The sequence below is a fragment of the Pungitius pungitius genome, chromosome 3 (genome assembly GCF_949316345.1).
Source record: "Pungitius pungitius chromosome 3, fPunPun2.1, whole genome shotgun sequence".
Taxonomy (NCBI): domain Eukaryota; kingdom Metazoa; phylum Chordata; class Actinopteri; order Perciformes; family Gasterosteidae; genus Pungitius; species Pungitius pungitius.
The window spans coordinates 18892679-18918606 of NC_084902.1; the positions used below are offsets into that span (position 1 = coordinate 18892679).

General features: G+C 41.9%; 1 protein-coding gene across 3 annotated transcripts in view; it reads right to left on the reverse strand.

The window, feature by feature from the left end:
* The window catches only part of bcas3 (BCAS3 microtubule associated cell migration factor), a 260468-nt gene that overhangs the window by 148012 nt on the left and 86528 nt on the right, over positions 1–25928 (reverse strand). For all 3 annotated transcript variants that reach the window (XM_037479089.2, XM_037479079.2, XM_037479096.2), the window contains 3 exons: positions 24512–24612; positions 19233–19429; positions 18543–18640 (listed from right to left, as the gene is read on the reverse strand). In XM_037479089.2, coding sequence (XP_037334986.2) covers positions 18543–18640; positions 19233–19429; positions 24512–24612 — 396 coding nt within the window. The remainder of the gene's footprint in view (positions 1–18542; positions 18641–19232; positions 19430–24511; positions 24613–25928) is intronic.

Here is a 25928-nt window from a genome sequence, read left to right on the forward strand (position 1 = left end):
AAGATATTTTTCTTCTTTGATGTTGAATGATCAGTACAATCAGGTTCTGAAACTAAACTAAAGAGTAAGAGTGGTGCATTATTAACCCCCACCCCCCCCCACACACACACACACTAACCCACATACTTAATTCAACCCACTGGTTGAGGAATTTCTCTGAGCTCTAAGGAGGAGGAGACGGGGACAGACAGAACACAATTAGCAGGCACTTGTCACAACTTTGGACTTCTGAGTGTGTATCTACAGTGTGTGTGTGTGTGTGTGTGTGTGTGTGTGTGTGTGTGTGTGTGTGTGTGTGTGTGTGTGTGTGTGTGTGTGTGTGTGCGTGACACTTGCCCTCGCGCACAGCTCATTTATTGGATTAGTGCAAGACTGACCAGTGGGGATGTGGCTGGCCGGCGCCAGGGCCCGCTCTAAGGCTCCATCGCCTAGTTAGCCGCAATGCTAAGCTAAACCCCCACTCCCTAAGCCTTGGGGGAGAAGCCCGACTGCTGTAGGGGGTAAAGGGTGCTTGTTACTGGGGCCAAGGTGCAATGCTAGCAGGCCTCTCCTAGAGGGGAGGGGGGCATGGACTAATTAAGAGGGAAAGCCCCAATTAAAAGAAGAGGAAGATAGGGATTGGGGGGGCACTGGAGGGAGGGATGGAAACGCTACAGTGGAAGCCAGGCGTGGAAATGCCACGACTAGCTGCCAGTGACAACATCACCCATCAGACACACACACACACACACAGACTAGACACACCAGACTATGGGTCGCCGTTTGTAAAATGTTGCACGTTCTAAAATCCTGCGCAGTTTTCGTACATTTAGTGTTATCATATGAATAAAACCGTCGATCGGACCATCTCGAACGGCCGCAGATGGTCCGATTGACGGGGGCCGGACCAGTGAAACCATCGGCGATGGTCCGTTCGACTTGGCGGGGGGAACGATCGCGGATGGTCCTGTAGACGAGGGTAGCGCGACCCTCCGTAGATCGGAGCATTGGGGGTGGGAAACGGCCGCGTTGCGCGGACGCGGAACATTTACATTTATATTTAACATTTATATATAACATTTAACATTTACATTTAACATTTAATATTTAACAACTTTGTGTTACTGCCAACATTGTACTTGGAAAAGTTGTTGTTGTTGTGTCTAAATGTTTGAAAAAGTGAATATTGTCCTGCTTTTTTTTTATTCATATGATAATGCTAAATGTACGAAAACTGCGCATGATTTTAGAACGTGCAACATTTTACAAACGGCGCCCCATACCAGACAGCATACCTTCTGAGGTGCCGCCTGTCTCCATTTCTCGTCTCTGCAGAGGGATAATTGTATTAAGTGTGTTTGTTAGCCCGGTGGCTGACGGCATGCCCTCTCACAGACACACACACACAGACGCACACGCAAACGCACACGCACACACACACACAAATATACAAACAGAGAGCCAGGTGGAGCATCTAAAAGCATAGGGTTATTAAAGGCTGCTGGGGTTTTAAAAGAGTCATAGCAACCTAGAGCAGACACACACTGACTGAAGTCTTTAAATGCAGCCAGTAAGTTTGAGTGGTGCACCACTCCCCCCCAAGTATGTACAGTGTAGTGAGACGATTATTCAGAGTACTACTCGCACAAAAACGTGCATATAGGTACACACACACATCCAGCAAACCAGATGACCTCATAGTGTATGGCTGACCAACTCTCCCATATATGACTTTCATTAGAAACACATGCTCCGTGTGTGCATGTGTCTTTAGTGTGCAGCGGGCTCTCTCACTACGTGTTATGCTTCTGAATACATTTCCGGCCTCAGCCAAACGCTTCTCTAGAATTTGAACTCCAGTGTGTAGATGTGTGTAGACAACTTGTGTCTTATTTTTAAAGTTCTGTGGCTTAGAAAACAAGGACTTTGTACTGTATTTGTAATTCAGGAATCTTTTTGAAAGAAGCTAGACAAGGGAGGAAACACAAGCTTTTCATATCAATAACTCAACAGAGAAGTAGTAAACTTATAGACTTCTATCAAATCTGACTTTTCTTTTGAGTATCCCCCTGTTGGCCAGAAGAGAGAATGCAGGTGTATGCAATGTTTCTCTTCTGCTGGGCTTTAGAAGTAACTGTCTCACCACAAGTTAAACCAGCTAAAGCGTTAAAAATGAAGCGCACAACTAAACTGAATTGGCTAAAATACTGCAGCAGTACATCCTTGCTAGGACTTACACTGTTCACAAGTGCCAACTGCCAGTTCAAGTTAACAAAACGGCTGTAAATTACTAACTCAGTGGCATTTCAGACCAACAAAAAATCCCTTTAATTTATTTACATCTGGACAATATGATGCTCACACTATTGTGACAATAGAGAAAGTGTCTATTTCCTTTCATTCCACACTTATCAGCTTCTTAAAATGTATCTAGGGAAGTGGACTCTAACTCTAAGCCAGGGATAGCACAACTCTACTATCAATCAAGCTGATAGAAGGGGATCTAATCTTTAATAACCGGGCAGCACTGGTGCCACAAATTGGTTCAAACCATCAAGCTTTATGTCTAGACAATGCAGGCTGTGGTACTAAGACACAGATCTGTGATGGAGAGAGCTCCTCACATCTGGAGTCTTTCCTCCTGTCATCAGATAGATGGGAAAAACAGCTTCCTGTGCTGCCGATAACAGCGATGTAGAGACTTTTCAGAGATTGAGATGGGAAAGCTAATAGGGAAGGAGGGAAACAGAAACACAGGACTGCTGACTAAAAAAAAGATGAGGAGAAGGAGGAAAAAAGGTAGATAGGCTGGAAATAGTGCAGTGGATAGCTAAAGCGTATCAAAATGCAGCAGCAACGAGAGGGCAAACAGACAATGAAAGGTACCGAAGTACCTGCTCGGTATGGCCACACTGCAGAACCTTCACAATCAAACTAAGCACCCTTGACAGGCCGGAGGAGCAGCAACAAAAGGACAAAGGGAGGCAGCTCCAGCTAAGAAAGCTGTCACTTGGACTCCAGCGAAAGATGCAGCGCTCTGCAGCCGCAACATGCTAACGTCCGCTAGTGCTGCCACTTCTACTGCACATCAGTGAGCCCTGGCCAGAGTCCTCAGCGTGTGTGTCGGTGCAAATGACACAAAGATGTGCGTTTCTTGTCTCGGCCTCTCAATCTCTTTTGCTTCCTAACTCCTTTCCGTGCCGATGACGCTTGATTTGCTGATGCACCGTGCAGTCATGGCCTGCTTTAGCTTTCTGTCTTTTTTTTGTTTATGCCACTTCGTCACAATCCAGCCAAGACACCAGCTTAGTTGGCAGTTCTAACGTTAACCCGAAATTATGTTTCTTTTCAACAAACAACAACATCAACTAGTATAAGTATTATCAATACTATTAGTGTGATTGCTAATATTGCTAATATATCATCACCATATTATAGCGAGTCATTAATCTAGCCACAGACAACACATCTGTTAAACATATTCAGGTTGTCTGTAGCAAAAAACAAATGGTGGCGTACAGCAAATGAATGAAACCGACTGCATGAAGGATTTCCAGTCCAAACCGTTGAGTGTTCACACATCCATTCTCCTCCACTGCATTCAGCTGGAGGGAGACGTCTCATTTCATTGGCATGAACCGACCCTTTGATAAAGAAGAAGACAGAAAGAAACTAACTCCAATGAGTGACACGAGAGGAAAGGAAACTGCCACTTCTGATACGCAGCCAAAATCAAAAACAGACACATCTCTCACTGTCTCACTCTCTCTTGCACCCACACACACAAACGGTGAGAGACAGGCAGGAAGTTGGGGAGGAATTCCCAAGCGGACATTTCTCACGTTCCTGCGGTGATTGAAAACACACTCCACTAAAATGGCGGTAGGACATAATTTCCAGGTGAGGAGAGAGAAGGCTATAACCTCTTCCCCTCTCCCTCCATCTCCCCTCAGCAGGGCACAAACAATATCCTCCTTCATATTATCCCTCTACACACATACACACACCTGTTGTCACCTGGAGGGGGTTGGTCAGCCGGCCAGCATCAACACACAATGGCTGCTTCTGTGACATCAGCAGGTGAGTAGATTGTATCTACGTAAATGTGCGCTCATACACACATTTCACTACACGCATGTGTGCACACACAGAGATGATGAGAAAGACACGCACGCTTGTGCACACACACATACACACCTGCTGAGGAAATGAGCCTGCAGTAGCCACCACCTGGTCAGCCCCGAGGTGACACCAAGGAAAACAAAAGGAAGGAAAGAGGCAATGAAGATAGGGAAAGAAGAAAAGTTCTGTTTGAAAGTCAACAGTCTCTTTTGTTTTTCATCACTCATGCTGCTCATCACCTCCAAAAATCGTATGATGACTGGATTTTCCTGTTTTTGCCAACAATTAAAGTTAAATGGCCTCATTGGAAAAACTTTAAATGACAAATAACTGTTCTAAACTTCTATTTATCAACAGATGGAAAAGAGTGACTGCTTGGTAAGATGTACCCTGAGAAAGGTACCGCTGATCAAGGCCCTTCAACGTGGGGTGCATGAAGCAAAGCCTGAAGGCGGTTTGCTGCGTACAATAGAAAGAAACGGATATTACACAACTACCAATAAAGCCAGAGGTTATTTCTGCCGGTGAACACGGCCTCTGTACATGTTGTTGTTTATGGATTTCATGGTCACATGTGTCGCATGTGTGTCAGAGACCTCTGCTGTTCAATACATTCTCCTCCTCTGTACTCTTGGCTCCACAATTGCCAGCTTGCTATTATTTCTTTGTGTGTATATGTGTGTGTGTGTGTGATTCCATCATATGTGATGTGATGCATTAGGCATTTCTGATGCTTAGGTGTAAAGAATCCCATTAGAGAGAGCGGGATGGTAGATCGATACCTTACGGGATCTAGAGCGACGCTCCCTCTATATGTGTGTGTGTGTGTGTGTGTGTGTGTAAGTGCTTTAACACCTCTCAGAGGTGGATTAGTGCGCGGCAGCATGGAGACACTGTCAGAGAGGGTTAGTGTCAAAGAGAGAGGGGGAGCAAAGTATGAAAGGAGGGAGGAAGAGAACACAAGCAACGATGACGAATCCAGAGAGAGATGTGTCACTCGTGATGACAATGTGTTCCGTTTGTCCTTGGCGGTTTTGTTTGGAGGGAGGGGGGGCTATGTGATGGAATTGCTCCAGTGTTAAAACTCCAAAGCGCTAGATGTTTTGTCCTAATTTACTGCTGAATTAGAGGTCATACCCAAACAAATAAGTGTTTTCAAACGTGCAAACGACTGTAACTCATATTGACCACAGAGTGTGTGTGAGGTCAAGTCACTGCTGGGCCACGACTTCCCCTTCACATCTTGAAAGTTATGTCAGGCCCAGCAGACGGAGGCATGGCCAGCCTGGCAGGGCGCCTGCCACAGATTGAGGTCATAGGAATGAAAGGGTGGCACCAACGGCAGCCCCCCCCCTCGCACTAGGACACAGTGTCGCTCTGTAACATGCGAGTGTGCACATGTATGAGTGTTTTCACACTGGACATGAACATGAAAAATACATGATCCTCTGTCTCAGCAGCTGGTGTGACACACACCACTCACACATGCACATGTGTCGCCATGATGTCAATCAAGGATACATTCATCAATGTAATATCATAATTTCTACACTATTATGAAATCAGTGTGAGACAGAATGACATGATGACACCAACACAGCTTCTCCCACTTTCCCTCACACACACACACACACACACACACACACACTTCAGTGGGTAGGCGGCAGGGTGAACCCATGGCAGATGCCCGACACATTGGTGTCCGTTCAGTCACTATAAAGAGCAGCTGCTCTGTCTTCACTGCCCTCTGGCACTGCTCACACACACAGTCACATGGAAACACAGAGCACACACGCAATGGCTGTATAACACTACTGCTGGAGGGCATTCCATCTCTTTCAGATTATAAGTGCACCAACACAAAAACACACATGCTTAGACAGAGGAAGAGAGAGAGAGAAAGAGAGAGAGAGAGAGAGAGAGAGGAAAGAGATAAAAAGAGACAGACAGACAGACAGACAGACACACAGAGAGATAACGGTAGCAGGAAAACATTCATTCAGCACTCACTCATATCAATCCATGTCACTCCTTGATCTCTCAGTCACGCACATACACACACTCCCAACATAAATCCCTACAAGAGCATTGTCCCGAAGCCTCACAAAAACACACACCTAAGCTAACGCAATTCCTTAAGCATTAAAGGTGAGGGATGAATCTCAGAAGTGTCACAAAGAAAGACAACAAAACAATAGAGCGGAAATGAAAGGAAGACAGGTCATTTACTGAAGTTACTGAGGTGGGAGACATATGTATATGCATAATGAAGAACTGAGATGGGCACAATATGCATAAGTCAGACTGACTTGACTGACTGAGTGAGTAATGAAAACTAATTTGAAATCATATCCCAAAATAACACAAATGGCCTGAAAACCCTCTTTAAATAAACTGAAGGATAATATATAAAGTTGTGTGTGTTAACTAACCAACTAGATTGGAGACTCACACGGCTTCAATTGGGACCGCACTAATGAGAATAGAATGTGATAATAAACTTTGTGCACAGATTTAGCAGAGATTCTTTATTCTGATTCTACATGACAATAAATGTTTTGGGCGTTTAAGCAAGAATGCCCATTGTCCTGCTTCTGCTGAATGGATATAATTTCCATTACTGCAATGTTCTAATTTCAAATGTACTAGATTCATATCTACAAATATGTATCATTTTGCATTATATTGATGAATCTACAATAAGATTTGGATGCCTGCTGCCTATTTGATTAAAAGGCCTGTAACACGACAGGTGGAATGAAGCACTCCTCCCTTCACACCACGTTTGTGCAGACTCCCGTGATCATCCCACATGTGTAGATCACGGCCCTCAGTGACTCCGGGTCATTCACTCGCTTTCCACACAGCTGCGCAACAGTTAATTAGAAACCTGCCTTTGTGTGTGTGTACTGGAGTGTGGGTAGGGCGGTGGTGCGCTGTGAAATGTTGTGTCCAAGCAGCACTGCTTTTACGTTAAGACACATTTCACCTTGAGATCAATACATTATGAGTGAAAATATGTCCACAGAGTTTCAAAGGAATCCTACTTCTTAAACTGTTGAGCAGCAAAAACGCCTCTGACACCGAGTGCCCGACTCCCAGAGACACATTGACCTCTGTCTGGAATAAGCATTTCAAACCACAAGGAGCTATTCCAGGAATTCCAGGAACAGCAGGCAAACCCTCTTTAGAGGCGTCTTAACTTGGCTTCCGTTTCTTTCAGATTTCCCAGCAGATCATCGCTCCTCCTCCTGAGATCTACCTGTGCCTGATCGCTGGTGATGGCCAAACAAAAAGGAGCGGTGATGCCCGCCGAGAGCTGCTGTCACGTCCTGTCACCAACCAATGGGTCACCAAACACACCCTGAGGCGATGCACAGGATGGTTGGGGAGGTGAGTGGGGGGCCACAGTGGTGGCAGGGTGACAAAGGTGCCTATTGATGAAAATAAAATCAGAAGAAGAGGAATGGTAGGGTGGGGAGAGGGGGGGTCACAGGAAATGAGGGTATTTGTCTTTAAAGAAGAGATCGGATGGCCAGGCATCTTTCGGGCCTGCGCCATCACTGTTGTCAGTGCGGCCACTGTGGCACAAAAATACAAGGGCCCTTTATAAGCCTGGGAGGTAATTGTGGGGTATAGGTTACTGGGGTATGTGTGTATTAGAAAAAAAGAATGGGGGGACAAAATACCACAGCACAGGTGCCTAGTCTTTTAAATGGCTGCTCAAGTATGAAGGGGAGGACAGAAGAGGGAGGAGAAGATGACTTTTCATTCTTTGGCCTCTGTGGGAACAATAACGCAGGGGAAACCCCCTTCTCGCCTCAGGGTGGTGCTGATGGTGGTGAGGAATCGCTGGGTTACTGGGATAAGGGGCACTTTGTTTGGGATGCTAACAGGTGCACGCATGCACACACACACACACACACACACAGAAACTCACATTAAAGAATGACATTCCAGTGTTACGGCAGGTTTTAGTTCAGTGACCACCAATAATGCCCGCCTTGAAAAACATTTAACCAGTGCATGCAGTAGTGCTGTACATTGCATTAAACTTCAAGGTTCATTTCATGAAAGATGAAATATGTATTGGCAGAGACTTCTCACTTCAATCAAGGGATCTATCCAAAGTGTTGTGAGAGCAAAGTGCACGAGGACAGCAGGAAGAGTTGCTAGTTCATCGTGTTCCACCCGGTTGAATTCTGTCTCCAAGATGATGAAATGTGTGTAGTTTTGTGTCTAAAATAACAATTAAACAGCAGTGTCACACTCTCTAAAGTGATTACTCCTTACTTTTAAGTCTTTAGAAGAACATTGTAACAACAACAACAACGTTCATTAATCGCCATTAATCAACATTAATGAATTACAAAATGTGCGACCCCAAATAGAGTGAGTGGAGGGAAGTGAGTTGTGATTCTGTGGGGTGGATGTGGCTAATGGCTGATAGCTGCAGATCCCACACTGATTAACTCAGTGTTGTACAGGATGTTGCTAATGGAATGACACACACTAGAATGAAGGGCAACAAGGGCAACAATACAGTACACACACACACACACACATCTGTACTTGCGCAGGCCAGCTGGAGAGAGAATCACACGTTGTAGTTCAAGGGAGTTGGCCACGCACTGCTTTTTAGATTAAAGGCATCAGTTCAACAATTCCTAAAACTAACTTTCACTCATTCTGAATCCTATGCTGGTCAACCATGTCAACCAGGAGACCTCCGATTGATTTGTTTAACCCCAACACACACACAGAGACCAGTGGCAAAGTCCAGTAGCTCCCTAAAGTGTCTTCGGCTTTGTTGTGATAAGCCAGCTCCATGTCATCCTGCTCTGCTGCCAGCTAACACACTATCACTGATTCACTGCCACAGATAACCCCCCCCGACACACACACACACACACACACACACAGGGAGGCAAACAGTGACCTGTGGCAACAAAGACAGGGACGTAAGTACACAAACACAAACTGAAGATGACAACGACAAAAACAGTAAAAGGCTGATGCTGCGGACAGGGGATTGTGTTGTTATTTCCTGTTTTGGAGGGTGGCTCTCTATGAAGAGTCAAAACACATCTACAGCAGTGTAGAGGGGGGCCGACAGCTTTATCAGTGCACACACACACACATGCATTCATACGAACAGGATTAAATACTCTTTCTTTCTTTCAGTCATGCAGTGTTATCTCTCTTTTAGGTCTGTCTCCTTTTCTTTCTTACCAGATATGACGTACTGGGCCACAAAATGCCACTGTGTTGTCTAGCTAGGACTGAAGCCACCTCTACCCACACAAAGACACACACAGACACACACATACCCCAACGCAGGCTTGGGGTGCAGATAGGGGGAGGTATTGATTACAGCTCCACATTGATCCTGTATATTGTAGCTGGTAGAAAGTGAGACAATAGCATTGGTGTGGGGCTCCTCGGCCCCCTCCATTCAGACAGATCTGCTGAGTCAAGAGGCCATGACTGGAAGCACTGTACAACACATTGTGTGTGTTTGTGTGTGTGTTCCATGCAGATGGCGTCCCATCACCTCGGGGGAAGGCAGAGATAAGCAGAGTGTATGGGTTGAGATAAGATGTGAGCAGACACCGGGGAGACTGACTGACTGTAAGTGAGTCACTGGAGGGAAGACTGCAGCTTTATGGCTTCTGTGGGCCCGAGGAGCCTGAAGGCAACACGTTTACTGGAACACATGAGCAGGCCACACTTTATTAGCAGTGTGTGGCTGCAGTATAGCTTGGACTCTTAAGAGTTCATTCCTCACATGTTAAACGCATTTCACAAGTTGGATCAAACTATGGATTGAGCAAAACATTAGATGAGTTAACCTTTTACAGATACTGCACGCTTGAGATAGAGCAAGTCACACGGAAAACCTTTCTCTTGTCAAGAACAAATAGGTCACGTAGAAATGATCACGTGTGAAAGCGGAAGGATGACTAACTACCAGACTGATAGATGTTCTGGTACAGTATGTCCAAAAATTCAAATGATGTCAGCTTGGTCCTTTAATATTGGGAAGTGTACTGACATAAAAATGAAAGAATTTGAAAGTAAATATCGTTCTCTGACGGCCTTACGTATAATGTTTTTGTTAACCTCAAGGCGTACAACTCAGAAATGTGTCCAAGCCAAATAAGGTAAATGAACATACCTTAGTTTTCATTAGTTTTACACTGCTTCTATTTAAAAAAAGCATCTTTCAATATAGAGCAACAACTTTCATTTTAGAAAATTATGCAATACACAGGGGGGTGTACCTGACAGTGTGAGACAAAAGTGATCTTTGTGCGATAAGAGGCGGCGCCATGCCAGTGGCAGGACACAACAATGAACCCTTCTTGTGCGCGCGCGCACACGCACACACACACACACACACACACACACACACACACACACACACACACACACACACACACACACACACACACACACACACACACACAGAGAGAGAGAGAGATAAGCATCGACTCCATGCCTCCGCCCGGCTCTGTCCTACTGCCTCTCTGTGCTCTAAACTAAAGACACAGAGGACATGGCTGGAGACATATTATGTGTTATGAGGTGTTGACCACAACAGACCATAGAGTTGGGCATTTACTGTTAGAAAGAGGCTTGCGTCAACGCGTATCTTGTGCATTAGGCAGCATCCAAAACCACTTCACTTACAACCAGTCAGTGTATAAGAACTCTTTGATTTTACTTCCCCCATCATAAGAAGACAACGTCACAGGCCACAGTTGATATTATGTATATTTCAAATATCTCTACTATATAAAAAAGCATATTGTAGCTGTACACAACTTTTTCTCAGTTATTGCTGTTATTAGTCCATTCCTAAAAGGCCAGTGTGCTCAAAACCTTTTGATCTACCTACCTAAAGTATTAAAAATCTTATAAATATCTGATTGCTTTTCTGTTGGCACATCATGATCTTCAAATGATCTTACTGTTTAGTCTAAATATTGCTCTTGCTCATTTGGTCATTGAGAACCATCAAAAAAAAAAGATGACAAGTCTCAAATGGTTACCATGGACTATGGACTGTATAAGAGAAAGGACAAAACAGCGGCACTGCGTCCCTTTCTACAAAAGTAAAACTATTACTATTACTAAATATTGCAGTACTGGAGCTGCCATCTTGTGCTGGTAATCTGTGTATGTTCAGAGCCAGAGGCTGCACAGTAGTGATTGAGTGAAGGAGCATCGAGTCCCCTCCTATACACCTTGCTATCTGGTTAGCGTTAGAAGCATCTAGCTTCAACTGATGTTAGCACGAGGGGGGCATGTACACGGCTACAACGACTAAAACCAAACATAATATCTTTAAATGGATGCATGTTTTATGACAAAGTCACAAAAACTGACAATGGCATGCACAAACGGGGCTGTACTGTCAATGGATGATGGTAAGCTGATTTATACAGCCTATATTTAGTGTAGTGATCCAGTTGTGCATCTTCTCTGCATTCAGAACATCGCAGATTTCAATCCAAATGGTAAAACCATATCTATAGTTATGTGATTGCTATGGAAGTAAATCTGTGCCATCGGGGGTTGAAATAAAAAGTTGATTGAATTTCTAGCACTGAATATTTATGCATTGAAATTATGTACCTGAATGTTTTTCAACATTAAAACACCGCAAAAAAATTCAACCTAAAAAAAAAAAATGTTGAAATATTCGAAATGGAGGCTACAATATTCAACCGCAAAAAATTCAACCTTGGCACACCAATATGCGGAGGCTACAATATTCAACCCAAATAAATTCAACCTTGGCACACCAACATCCGGGACACTAAGGAACAGCAATCGATTCTAGATTCAAGATCAGGAGCGTGCGTCAAGCTAAAGGAGCGAGCACCCAAAACACCTTCGGCTTTGGATTGTAAACATGTCCAATAATAACGGGGCTTTAACTCTTCTTCATGTCATCAGTGTGGTTTGTGTCTGTAAGATTCCGTAATAGACAGCTGACATTTGTACATTAACAGACTGTGTTGGACATGAACTAAGCGGAAGTTAAACGAGAGCGTACAGCCGCTCACAATACGCCTCTTCTTCTAGTTTTGAATTAATTTAATAATGCTGAGATCCTTGGACAAGCTGTTAGGAGTGATTGGCGGAGTTTTGAAAACCAGGAACGCGCTTGAAGAGGCAGATGAGCCGCTGTATCGTAGTGGGGGGGGGCAGCGGCAGCGGCTTTAGCGGAGCGTGCAGACGCATAAACCCGACAGGACATGCAGGAATAACCGCAGTAGCGTCGGTGGAAGGATCCTTTTTCACAGCGGCACAAGCCGATCTCAGTTGGGTATTAAGCGACATTCAAAGTCCACGTAACGTTAAATGAGTCTTCATGACCATGGGTAAACTTTATTGAGGATCTGGCACAACACAGCGACCTGCAAGTAGCGCAGAGTCTTACATAAAGGGATGTACGTCTTAATGCGAGGCTTTAGAATTTATCTCAAAGGGATCCTGTATTTGCTCGTAAAGTCTGAAACGAGAACCCATTTTTCAGTGACGGTGTTACGTGCCTACTGGTTTTTGAACTACTGGTTTGGCTACGGGTGCGTGTTTGTTTTCCCCCGGTGTTACGTGCCTACTGGTTTTTGAACCTACTGGTTTGGCTACGGGTGCGTGTTTGTTTCCCCCCGGCAGGCAGGTGTTGTCTGCCTCCGTCACTTGAGTCGTCACACATTTGCAAACATATTGTTCTGAAAATGTTCAAAAATGCATCCCATATCCATTGCAGCGATTACGATTGTATAAGTGAGCACTACGTCACTGCCACGTATGAAGAAATACATAAAAGAACATTTATTAAAAGTCCGCCACAACCGGGATTCGAACCGTGTCGCGCAAAATAACGTAGTGCCACAGAGCGGCTGTGCTACCCACTCGGCCAACCGAGCTTAAGGGTTTACAGTTGATTTGTATATTTTAATAGAGTTGTATATCGTCAGTGGCAAGCAAACGTTTTGGTTTAGGGTGAACATTATATGTTCTTTTATGTATTTCTTCATACGTTGCCACACTGATGACATGAAGAAGAGTTAAAGCCCCGTTATTATTGGACATGTTTACAATCCAAAGCCGAAGGTGTTTTGGGTGCTCGCTCCTTTAGCTTGACGCACGCTCCTGATCTTGAATCTAGAATCGATTGCTGTTCCTTAGTGTCCCGGATGTTGGTGTGCCAAGGTTGAATTTATTTGGGTTGAATATTGTAGCCTCCGCATATTGGTGTGCCAAGGTTGAATTTTTTGCGGTTGAATATTGTAGACTCCATTTCGAATATTTCAACATTTTTTTTTTTTAGGTTGAATTTTTTTGCGGTGTTTTAATGTTGAAAAACATTCAGGTACATAATTTCAATGCATAAATATTCAGTGCTAGAAATTCAATCAACTTTTTATTTCAACCCCCGATGGCACAGATTTACTTCCATAGATTGCTACCCTTGTTTTCAAGAAAGCACTAAGAGAACGGGTGAGAAGAAAAACATCCTATCAGAAAACTTGTGACACACCTTTTTGTGACACAATCTGTAAATATTTGTTGACACCCGAGTGAAAAAAGCCAGGAGTGCCTATGTGTCGGTGTAAGGGCGGATCAGATGAATGAAGTCTTTTAACCAAGACACAGCAGATAATGCCACAGACGCCACACTCGCTCCTATATCTCTTCTATCACACAATGCAACAGGATATAATGTCACGCAATAAGTGATGGCTCCCTCACCCACACTGGCAGTAAATTCCAGGAATAATCCACACAGAGGCACGCACACACAATCACTTACAACCACGCACACTCACAAGACCCATGTAACAGCATTATACTTTAAGGGTAAAAGACATATTTTAAAGGGGAAATCCTCTCATCTGTGTGTGATTGGATTAGCCCAACATCGTAACCAGATTAAAGGAGACATGTAGGGGGACATCAAAATCACTTGAAACTAAATCAATCGTATGCGATGGCTGATAGACCATACAGGCCTATTCAAACAATCACAATTGTCTATCTAATTACAGAATACGTGCACAAAGCACACTACAATAGGAAGGGAAACTACAGGGATGCAATAGAACACATGTGGGACGAGGCAAACCTGCTAAAAGACTAACTTCTTACCTACTTCTTAGGTGAATTCAAGGCCATTGAAGGCCATTGAATTTAGGTTGTGAAAGTAGGCAGCAATATGCTCAAAGTATGAATGTCTAAATTAAGATGATTGGTAATTAACTTCTCAAACAAACGATCATTTTGGAATTGCTAGTTCGCTGCAAATGTATTGTAAAAATGTTTAATTAAATGAATGAAAAGTAAAACAATGGGATTCCAGCTTACATTTTAACAATCTTTCGCTTGACACACAAAAGCACAAAAAAAAAAAAATGCTAGGTCCATATAAACACCATGTTGAGTAAGAAGATTTGTAGTGTCCGCCGAGCAGACTTTCTTTAGCTACAACCTGGAAATAAGTCCTACACTAAATCTCTCAACGACCTCTCAGCTGCAAAAGCATTTGTTCGTAAGGAAGTCATTTTATGCAGACATTTGTTTACTGACGTCTTAGCAATGTCACAACGTTTACTTTCCCCACAATAATTTAAATCTAGAGCTGCAACAACAAATCGAAATGAAATCGATAAATCAATTATCAATTTGTTGTGTTGTGCATCATTAAATGAATTCAAAACTAGAAGAAGAGGCGTATTCTGAGCGGCTGTACGCTCTCATTTAACTTCCGCTTACAGTCTGTTAATGTACAAATGTCAGCTGTCTATTACGGAATCTTACAGACACAAACCACACCGATGGCATAAAGAAGAATTAAAGCCCCGTTATTATTGGACATGGCTACAATCCGGTCACCATGCTGCCGACAAGCCAAAGTTGTATTGGGTGCTCGCTCCTTTGCTTGACGCACGCTCCTGATCTTGAATTTTGAATCGATTGCTCTTCCTTGAGGTCCCGGATGTTGCGGTAGAATTTTTTGTGGTATTTTAACGTTGAAAAACATTCAGATACATAATTTCAATGCGTAGATATTATGCGAAATTGTAAAAAGGATTATTATTGTAAACTACTAGATAAAAATAAAAATAATATAAAGGAGACATGGAAGATCTTAAATTCAATTATAAGAAATCAATCGACCAGCTCTGGATTGCCAGAAGAAATTCTAGATAATGATAAGATTATTAATGACAAAAAGGAGATGGTAGAAGGCTTCAATAAATTCTTTGTAAATGTGGGCCCTAAACTAGAAGAGCAGATAAACCTTCCGCAAGGGGGGTGTGTAGCGCATTATTTGGGCAAGAGGAACCCAGATACTATCTTTCTGAAGGACACCGATAAAAATGAAATTATTGCCATAGTTAATAAATTCAAAAAAAACACATCAAGAGACTGGAATGGTATTGATATGACAATAGTAAAAGAGGTTATTATTAATATAGCAGATCCCCTAGCACATATTTGTAATGTTTCACTTCAAACGGGCTTCTTTCCAACCAAAATGAAAACTGCCAAGGTAATTCCGATTTTCAAAGAAGGTGAAAAAAACCTTTACAATAACTACAGACCAGTCTCCCTGCTTTCCCAGTTTTCCAAAATTTTGGAAAAAATATTTGCTACAAGGATGGACAGTTTCATAGATAAACATGGATTACTCATAGATAGTCAATATGGTTTTAGGCCAAACCGATCAACATCGTTGGCACTCATGGACTTGGTAGAAGAAATGACAAGCACAATAGATAACAAAAAGATGGCAATAGGGGTCTTTATAGACCTGAAGAAGGCATTTGACACAATAAACCATGATATATTGCTACACAAACTGGAAAGCTATGGGATCAGAGGGGTTGGACTAAATTGGGTACAAAGTTACATAGGACAAAGAAAACAGTTTGTACAGATAGGGGATAAGAAGTCCACCTTAAGAAATATTACCTGTGGTGTGCCGCAAGGATCAATACTGGGTCCAAAACTATTTATTATTTATATAAATGACATAAGTAATGCATCCAGGATCCTGAAAAATGTTATTTTTGCAGATGACACAAATGTATTCTGTGAAGGAGGGAACCTCGAACAGTTGTTGGAGGCGGTCTCGACTGAGTTAACCAAGTTGAAATTGTGGTTTGATATAAATAGATTATCACTTAATGTAAAGAAAACCAAATTTATGGTCTTTGGTAAAAGTAACACACAAGCAAACACACACATTGAACTAAAGATCGATAATATAAAAATCGAAAGGGTGTTTGAATACTCCTTTCTAGGTGTAATGATAGACCACAAGCTCAGCTGGAGGCCACAGGTCACTCGTGTACACTCAAAATTGGCACGATGTGTAGGGATACTAGTCAGAGTCAGACATATATTGAATATACAATCACTGCATACACTGTACTGTACACTGTTTGCCCCCTATTTGAGTTACTGTGTGGAAGTGTGGGGTAATACCTACAAAAGCACCCTACAGGCAATATGCACAATTCAAAAAAAAGCAATACGGATAGTTAATAAGGTGGGGTACTATGAACACACAAACACATTATTTCTGAAATTAAATATATTAAAATTTATGGACTTAAAAGATTTTAAAACGTTACAGATTGTATTTAAAGCAACAAACAGCCTACTCTCAGGAAACCTTCAAAGTTTGTTTAGGGACAGACTAGGAGACTATAATTTAAGAGGGAGACTGAAACTGAGGCAACCAAAGGTGCACTCTACACTCAAAAGCAGGTGCATATCGGTCTGTGGGGTGAAGTTGTGGAACAACTTACCAGATAAGATCAGAGATTGTAAACATATTGCACAGTTCAAAAAACATCTTAAATTATACACATTAGCCAAATATGAGATCTGTGAAAATATTCAGTGACGGAAATTTAAATTGTTCTTAATTGTGAGTGTGAGTATGCGTGCGTGTGTGAGGGTGAGAGAGTGTGTGTGAGAGAGTGTGTGTATGTATGTATGTATGATATTAATCTCCAAATATATACAAATTGAGAATATGGATAAGATAGGGGTGGGTATCTATAAGCTTTTGCTTCTCTCTACTCCTTTTCTTGAACAAAAGGTGACTTTTCTAATTTTATGGTCTATGTCTATGTTGATTTTTAAATAAATTTAAATATTTTTTTTTTTTAAATGTCTGCATGTTCAAGAAATAAAATGCTTCAAATCAAATCAAATCAAATATTCAGTGCTAGAAATTCAATCACCTTTTTCTTTCAAAACCCAATGATACAGATTTACTTCCACACACACGGTGATCCATTAAACCAGCACGGCTAACTAAGAAGCCTCTAATGCCTTTATTTACAAATGCCATCTTAAATTAATCTCAATATTTCAAAATTCAGGTATATTGTGACATCAAGTAATTTGGCACGGGATAAGGAAAAAGTATTTTACTTCTGCCTTGAAAAGGCTATGGTAAAGTTAGGGGTGCTAATACATTGCTTAGGAAGCCTATAACTAAAGCCACATGACATAACGTAGGTGACGTCACACAAGGATGTGTGGTCTGCATCAAACTGAAAGTAACCCCCTACAAAAAGTGTCCCAATATGCCCGAATCCACCCTAGCACTTGGTTATTTTTTGGCTATATTTAGATGTGGTGTATACATTTACTTAACTTGCATTACAATGATGTTTATACTTTAATGAATAAGCTTCAAGTGAACGTGAGGGTGTGTTTCTTGAGAGTTTGTGCATCTGTGAGTGTAGAATAGGGAACAAGTTCTGACGTTGAATTTGTTCTTTTATTAATTAATATGTTCAAGTTAATATGTTGGCATTTGTACAATGTGAATTTGCAGTTCTGTTTGGGGTTGGATATTAAAGCTTTTTAATGTGTGTTTTTTTTTAAATCCGATTCATCAATTAATCGAAAAAATCGTTAGTTGCAGCCCTACTTAAATCACTCCAATTGGGGAAGGTTGTAAGATATACATCGGGTATCTTACTGCATAAGGTACTGCTGTAATCATGGTATGATACATTTAATCAACTCAGGTATGGCACATTTAGTTTTCTATTCCATTGCCCCATTAAACATTATTGTAACATTCTAGTTGCCAATCACTCTGGTTGCCAGAGGTCAAGACAGGAAGTGTAGATGCCAAGGTGTAAAAATAATGGTATAGACCGCTAACGGCTCTGTAGATATACCTTAACATGAGTCAAACATAAACCACATAGAGAGCACCACATTGCATTGGGATTAATGGAAAAATCTAACCTCAAACAATGAAAGACTACGGAGATATAGGTGGAGTCGAATGGACTATATCTAATTGAAACGGAGAAGGATGAATTTGAAGATGCAATGTATTGACATTGTATTCAAAGAGAGGTCCAGAGAGATGCAAAAAAGAGTCCTACCTGAACCTGTGTCCATGATGTTGGACTGGCCTCTACGATCTGCAACAAGCCGCGATGAGCCGGGCATGCTGACTGGCTCTGAACGTACCGGCTGGATTCTGCACACATTCAGAATATGAGTATATGATGTGAGGAGTTGTTTTAGGACTTTCATTTTTGCATTGAAAACATTCTGATATCAGATTGTGGTCTAGTCACATCCAAGCGAGCTCTGGTTGAATGCGGATTAACAGTCGGCTGCCAAAATACAGCCAAATACAGTTTCAGACGTATAGTGCAAATAACGAATTTGCTTTTTGGGGGTTTAAAATTAGCTTTAAAACCGGCTACTTTTCAACCACAATACAAAATCTCAATTTGTAAATAACATTGTAAACAATGGGCGGCAAATGGAAAAGAAAGTCTTTCTTGTATATATGCTCGTTACAGTAGCCCCTTTGGCCTGAAGGTTTATCTGTCTTCAAGCCCCCCCGGCCGATGGATTTTGACATTGCGGTCTTAGTGAGGCCTACACTTGAGTGATAATTCAGCGGAAATATATAAGCAAAGTATTATTATACATGCTCTTGTAAGGCTCATATTTGGGTAAACCGTAATTCATACATGTGTGGATTTGCACATCAACATTGATACCTATACACTTCCAAAAACCAACATTTTTACTGGTGGGTGGATTATTTTTGATAGTACCTCAGGCTGTGTAGGTCCAGGTCGTCTGTATCAAAGTCAAGCAGAGGCCGTTGGACATCACTGGGACCCTGGGATTGAAGGACTGAGGAAGAAGAGGAGATGACTGTGGTCTGGCCTGAAGGGTGAAGAGTCTTAAACTGGAACTGGGGGCCCATCCACAGGCGGCGATGAGGCCCTGTATGGGTCACTATTTCCACCTGGGAACAGCGGAGGAGAAGATTAGTGAGGAGATCAAAAAAATAATTTGTTGTTGAAATGAAATTATGCGAGAATCGCAGGATCACATATCATAAACGAAGGCTACAAGAAATGCGTGAGTGACCCGTGAGCTTCCCGTGAAGTGGAGAGTACCGTAAATTCCGGACTAGAGCGCACCTGAATATAAGCTGCACTATCTAAATATATATATATATATATATATATATTATATAAATATATTAGGGCCGGGACTTTAGCGCGTTAATTACGATTAATTAATTACAATTGGAATTAAGATTAATTAATTACACCAAAAATAACACATTAAACATTTTTTACGTATTTTTACACTTATTTTTGCATATTTCTAAATATGCTATTTCTACACACTCATCCATGTGAAAAAAATTACTTCTCACTGTTCTCAGGTCAAATATTTATGCAATTAAAATGCGATTAATTTTGATTAATTAATTACAAAGCCTCTAATTAATTAGATTCATATTTTTAATAGAGTCCCGGCCGTAATATATATATATATTAGCCGCACCGGTCTATAAGACGCAGGTGTCCACGCTGCAGAAAAAAAAGTCTGAGTCGTCCGTTCCGGGGGTTCTTCACATTGCTATCTCCAACGTCTCACCATTGATTCATTAATGGCAAGTTTACGTGCAGCCGCTCGGTTTCCTTCTCCGACAGCCAGATTGGTTGCCCGTAACTTGCACCTGTCTGTCTCGCTCTCCCGCATTGGCCCGTAAAAATTAAGCATTAGCCGCACCATTGTATAAGCCGCAGGGTTCAAAGCATGAAGAAAAAGTAGCGGCTTATAGTCAATGTGCCTGTCCTTCCAATGCTGGTTGCTCGATGTGTAAACAAACCATCTGGTGCATAAATTTATTGGAGGACGCAAGAACAAACAGACCTATATTTCCACCAAAAAAAACATACGAATCTCTCTTAAACATAGTGTCCTTTGCTAATCCAGTGGCAGTTAGTCAGGGATAAAGCCCTTGATCTAATTCTGAGAAGTCACCCTCACCCAGTGGATAAGACATGGTGGTTTGGGGTGAATCTATGTACCAATGCTCACCTTATTCAGTACTCACATGAACTCGGTAACACGACACCCAACTAAAAGCTTGCTGTACTCTTGCACCACTAAAAGGTCCGAGGATGTTGTCAGAATACGTCAGGGTCCTGTGTTTGGTGGGAGTGCTGGCGGTATGAGGGGAAGCCTTCCCAGAGGGTTAATAGAAGTGTGACACTAGCAATGGCATGGCAGTGAGGCTGAGGTGAGGCCTACTGGGAGAATAAGACTGCGCTGGCATGGCAGGCGGTCCAGGGCCGCCTGAGCTGAGTGGCACTCATGCTGGCTGAAAGTAGGATAAGAGAGGGATACGCCGTGGGTGACTCAAACTTTGGAGTATTACTTCCTGCTGCATACTCATCTTCTCTTTGCATTGCATTTACTGACCAACCATGCCATGCCTCACACTCAACACTTTTCACTGCTCTCCCATTCTAAATCAGACTTTAAACTCCCTGCAGCACTTAACGCGCCACCTAGTGTCTCACTGTTCATATTTCATGAAATCTTTACTTCGTACATGTTAGTCTCTCACCTCCCCGCTGAACTCAGTTAACAAGGAATGTAAAATGCACCTTTTTTGACTTGGGTTTGGTGGGGTCGGTCTTTCCATTAAACATACAGGCTTCTTCTGAGCAGGACTTATTGGTGTTTTTGTGAGGCTTTAAGTGGCCAAATGATGGTGACGGCTTTTTTTAAAAACTCTTTGATTTGAATTCAGCCCACTCTTGTTACTGCCCCTTGAAGTCTATGCGTTTATCTGTGTGTATTTTAATGACATTATGTGGTGCTCAATCTCTGGCAAACAGGTGCAACCATCTCAGACAAGAGTGAGGGCTCTGTTAATTCTTTTGGCTCTATACACATGTATGCATATACAGGCTTAGATATAGGAGGTCTGTCACAGCTGGGCAAATTTGGCCGCAGATTGAAGTAGGGGGATTGTCACTTTGTGTGTGTGTGTGTGTGTGCACGCTTTGCCAGTTAACACCATTAATGTCACGCCCAGCCGCGTAACTAGACAGCTGCCAGTGGGTTCACTTAGCTGTAGGATGGAGGTCCCAGATGTTACAGTCCAGTGTCAACCCTAAACCCCCCCCTCTTATCTCGACGGGCCGAGCCAATGACATGTTGCCACATATTTCACCGTAATGCCTATACCCTCTCTAGATCAAGTTAACTAATGGGCAAATTCCCAATTCTTAAACATTCAAGCTGAGAAGTCTAATGGTGCCAGCATGCTTCAAAGGAGTTGGGTTGAACTATGTATCGTCGGACCACATCAGTCTTCTTCTGTTGATCCAAAAGTGGATCAAACCCAATAGTTTCCCCTAGGTTTACAACTTCAGGGGGCGAGGGGGGGTGGTAATAGCCGGCCAAAGCCAACCGGGGGGGTATTAGTCAATCTGGTGCTCTCTGACCCACTGCTGCGAGCTCACACGGACATATTCGCGACATATTTATGTCAGTGTGGAAAAAATGGAAGGGGAAACAGCAAGTTTAAAAAAAATACCATCAAAAAGGATTAGTGATGGATACTGTGAAAGTGATTTTTCTTTAGGGCAGAAGATCTTCATTTATTTATTAACCAGTAACATCTATACTGATATTTCACATCATAGCACCCACAAGGATTCTCCTTTATCCTACAGAAAATAAATTGTCAAAATAGACAAAGTAGTTACTTTATTATTACACTTTTTATCATTGGTATGCCATCATTGGAGCAAAGGCCAAAAACTAGGGCTGTTATACTTAAAGTAAAAAGTACACAATCGATGATTAATGCAGTCCAATGATGGTGTTTTCAAACCGGTCTGAAAAATCACGACTTGCTGTACTGAACACAGCAACTTTTGTTGTCCAACTGACAATGAATCGCAGCAAATGGCACAATGTCACCAAACTGGAGCACTGACATGGAGGAAAACTCACATTTCATTAGCAAAGAGCCGATTAATCCTAAATCCTGACTCACACCAAAATGCCTACTGATAATCAAATGAAGGCCACTGATATGATATAAGGAAATCTACAAGGCAATACTCAGACTCTAACTCAACATAGCATATATATATATGTATTTATACCTTTCCAAAATATTAGCAAGGATTTGAAAACTGCCCTGCCTGCTTATAGGCTATAAACCTTTGTTTTATTGTACTTTTATCTCAAAGCCATTGATAGTCTAAAATGTTTCCCAGGAGCTGGTGGTACACCATCTTAGGTGCATGCTAAGGTACAGAGAAATGTACTGTTACAACTCCAACCAATGAGGAACACATGACTACCTTTGCTCTGACAGGAAGTGACCAAAATCTAGGTTACTGCAATGGATAGTTTTGCTCCTGGCAAGCTATCATGGCTGATATGGACAAGGGCCTCTGCAGGGTAAGTGGGGTGCATTTGAACCAATCAATTATACATGCAGTGGAATTATTGATGGTGAAAATGTAGTGGGTTACCTGCCAACACCAGAGATGAGTGCTTTGAGGGTTAACCAAGCTGAAAAGACCAAGGTGTGCGCTCTGGATCTTTTTAACATGACCCAAACATTTCAGCATGATAAAAGCCTTTTTTGATAAAGAAGAAGCCACAAAGTGTGTAGTTGAGTGAAATTGAGCAAAACGAGTAAATGTTTATGGGTTCAAAGAATTAACTTTCAAACAACAAATATAAATTGTCAAAATCAGAAAGAATGAATTGAAGACAGAATCCTTTTGGTGAAAATGTAGTTTCAAGTGCTATTTCTGAACACTTTGTAAAACTCAAACAAGATAATATCTTCTAAATGAATGAACATATGCTCAATGCAGTTTGGCCAACCATGTAAAGGTGTTGGCTAGTATGTGAGCTAAATGTAGCCCGTTCACGCATCTAGCTGGAACCGAGTAACATAAGATTCAATTTGCACAAATATTCTTTCCGTTTTCGTTTTAACCAGCATCCAAGTGAAATACCTGCTGAACAAGTGTTATATCTGCTGTATAGCTGCTTAATGCTCCACTAGGTTCACCAAGGGGAAAAAACAGCAGTTTGCTTCAAAAGTCAGTTAATGATTTGAGTTATTTGTTAAAATTGGAGAAAAAAGCGTATTGAAGTGTTAGGTTGTAGTTCGAAAACCATGATTCACGCTGATTACACCAGAGAACAGTTCACAGCACGAGAAACAAAGACACTCAGTCGACTTGTCTTTTACTTGCACACAAGGGGAGACCGGTCAAGGTCTCAGAGATCTCGTCTCGTCACCTGATCTCAGTCAACTCCTACCGGACTCGTCCTTCAGCATCCTTTTTATTTAGCACGCTGGTTACACAAAAGCAATATGTGTGTGTGTGTGTTTTTGTGATTGGTTGTCAGTGAATGTGTGTGTGTGTGCTAGATAGCGTGCGGGCGTATGCATCTGTACGTTTCACCCAGATGTGAACTGGTTTAAAGTTCAGTTGAGGTTCAAAAACCGTTTCCTATTTTGACACATCTTAAAATAGGATATTTCACAATGATAATAGCACAAAAAGCAGTTTTCCCCAACAGGAGCTTATTATTCACACATACAGTATATGTGCCAATGTACTCAGCCCACCACACCACTCTTTGTGCTGAAGTGCCTGAACCTAATAAATGATCGTTTACAAGGATAACACTTTGTGGAGGTACCAGTTGCTTGACTTTAACAACATAGGTAAACAAATAAATCATACAAAGGAGCAACAGAAAGTATCCTGACAGTCTGGCAAGGGTTACAGTATCCACTACAGAGGAGATTCGTGGCTCAGTCAATGAGACTACTTAAATTATTCTCTTCTCCACAATTAAAAAGAAATGTCTATACATATTTGTATTTTCTTCTGTAGCATTACATCTTTCATTTTGTTGTGCAACTCTGTGTTGTAAACTGACAAAGAAAATGATGTGTGAGCCTTGAGATAAAAGGTCCTGTAATGTCACTCATTTGTCTGACTAACTGCCATGTTGGTTAAGAAGGAGGTCTGACCTGAGAGAGCCACTCCTCATCCCCCTGACCACTGTGGTCCGACGCCAGGCTGTCAGACGACTCGTGACGGATGATTGGGCCCGGGCTTCCAAGGGGGATCGCTGAGGAAACAAACGCACACATGATTAAATGACAATTATGACATTTAATATTTTAAGGCACAAAATATTTGGTCCTAAAGTTCAAAATCAGTTTAATTTCTTCAAGATGGTAACATTAAAAAAGTATAAAAGCTCTGCAACTTCATAAAATATGCCACCGAGCCATGACAGAGCAATATAAGTAAGTTTAAACAGTTTAGGGCAGTGGTTCTCAACTGGTCTGGCTCCGGGACCCACCATCCCCCCTTAATGACAAGCCGCGACCCAAATCGAGGAACATTCTCAACTTCTCAAATTTATTCAAAATCAAGTTCATAAGCTGAATTTTATATTTTATATTCAGAATGTTTAATTATCCTAAAAACCCAGTGTCTCCCACATATCAGAATGGTTTGACCCCACCCTGGGTGGTTTAGGATATTAAAGTAGGGAATCTTTTATCATCATTAACTATTTACATAAATTAGCCTGTGAAGGAAAATTATTACTGACAACTAGTTCACTTAAGTGTATTAGAGTCATAAGGGTTTGACTGATGTGGACTGACAGCCGATACCAATATATGTCAGCAATATAAGTCACTTCAAGCTATTATTTTATGCTCTAATATCATCTTATGTGATGACTAACAGCACCAAATATGTAGAATACTGAAAAAATCAAAAAAAATTCTCTCTCATATGGGAATATGGGTGCGTGAAAGCGTGTCAAAGTGTACAGTAGTGTGTGAGAGAGAAACTGTGGTGTATGTGTGCGTTATAACGAGACCCACAGACTTGTAGGCTTGAATAAGCAGGTACGGAAAATGAGGCCTAATGTCAGAATCAGTCCATTCTCTGTCTCTGGGATGGGGTTTGTTTAACACAGGAACGGCTAATAAACTTGTCGAGTCCACATCTGGAGCACAGGAGGTCCTTCTGTCTTTGTGTACACACACGCACGCACGCACACACACACTCGCACGGACGCACGCACACACACACACGCGCACAAACATGCGCACACACACACACACACGTGCGCACACACACACACGCGTGGCAGGTGTTCATAAGCTAGTCTGGTGTTTGACACTTTGTCACATCAACAGCCACCCCCTATTAAAGTAGGAGGTCTGAGATTGAGAAGCTACCAAAGCTGAGCACACAAAGTGAAAATCCCTCGGAAACTAAGAGAAATAGATAAAACTGTACTACACACAAGAGTTGAAAAAAAAACATTTCTTCTGGACTAACTTACTTAAAGTGACTTGTCAAAACAATTTCTATAATCAAAGACACAAGTTTAGTTATATTAGTTATCAAAAAGACATTATT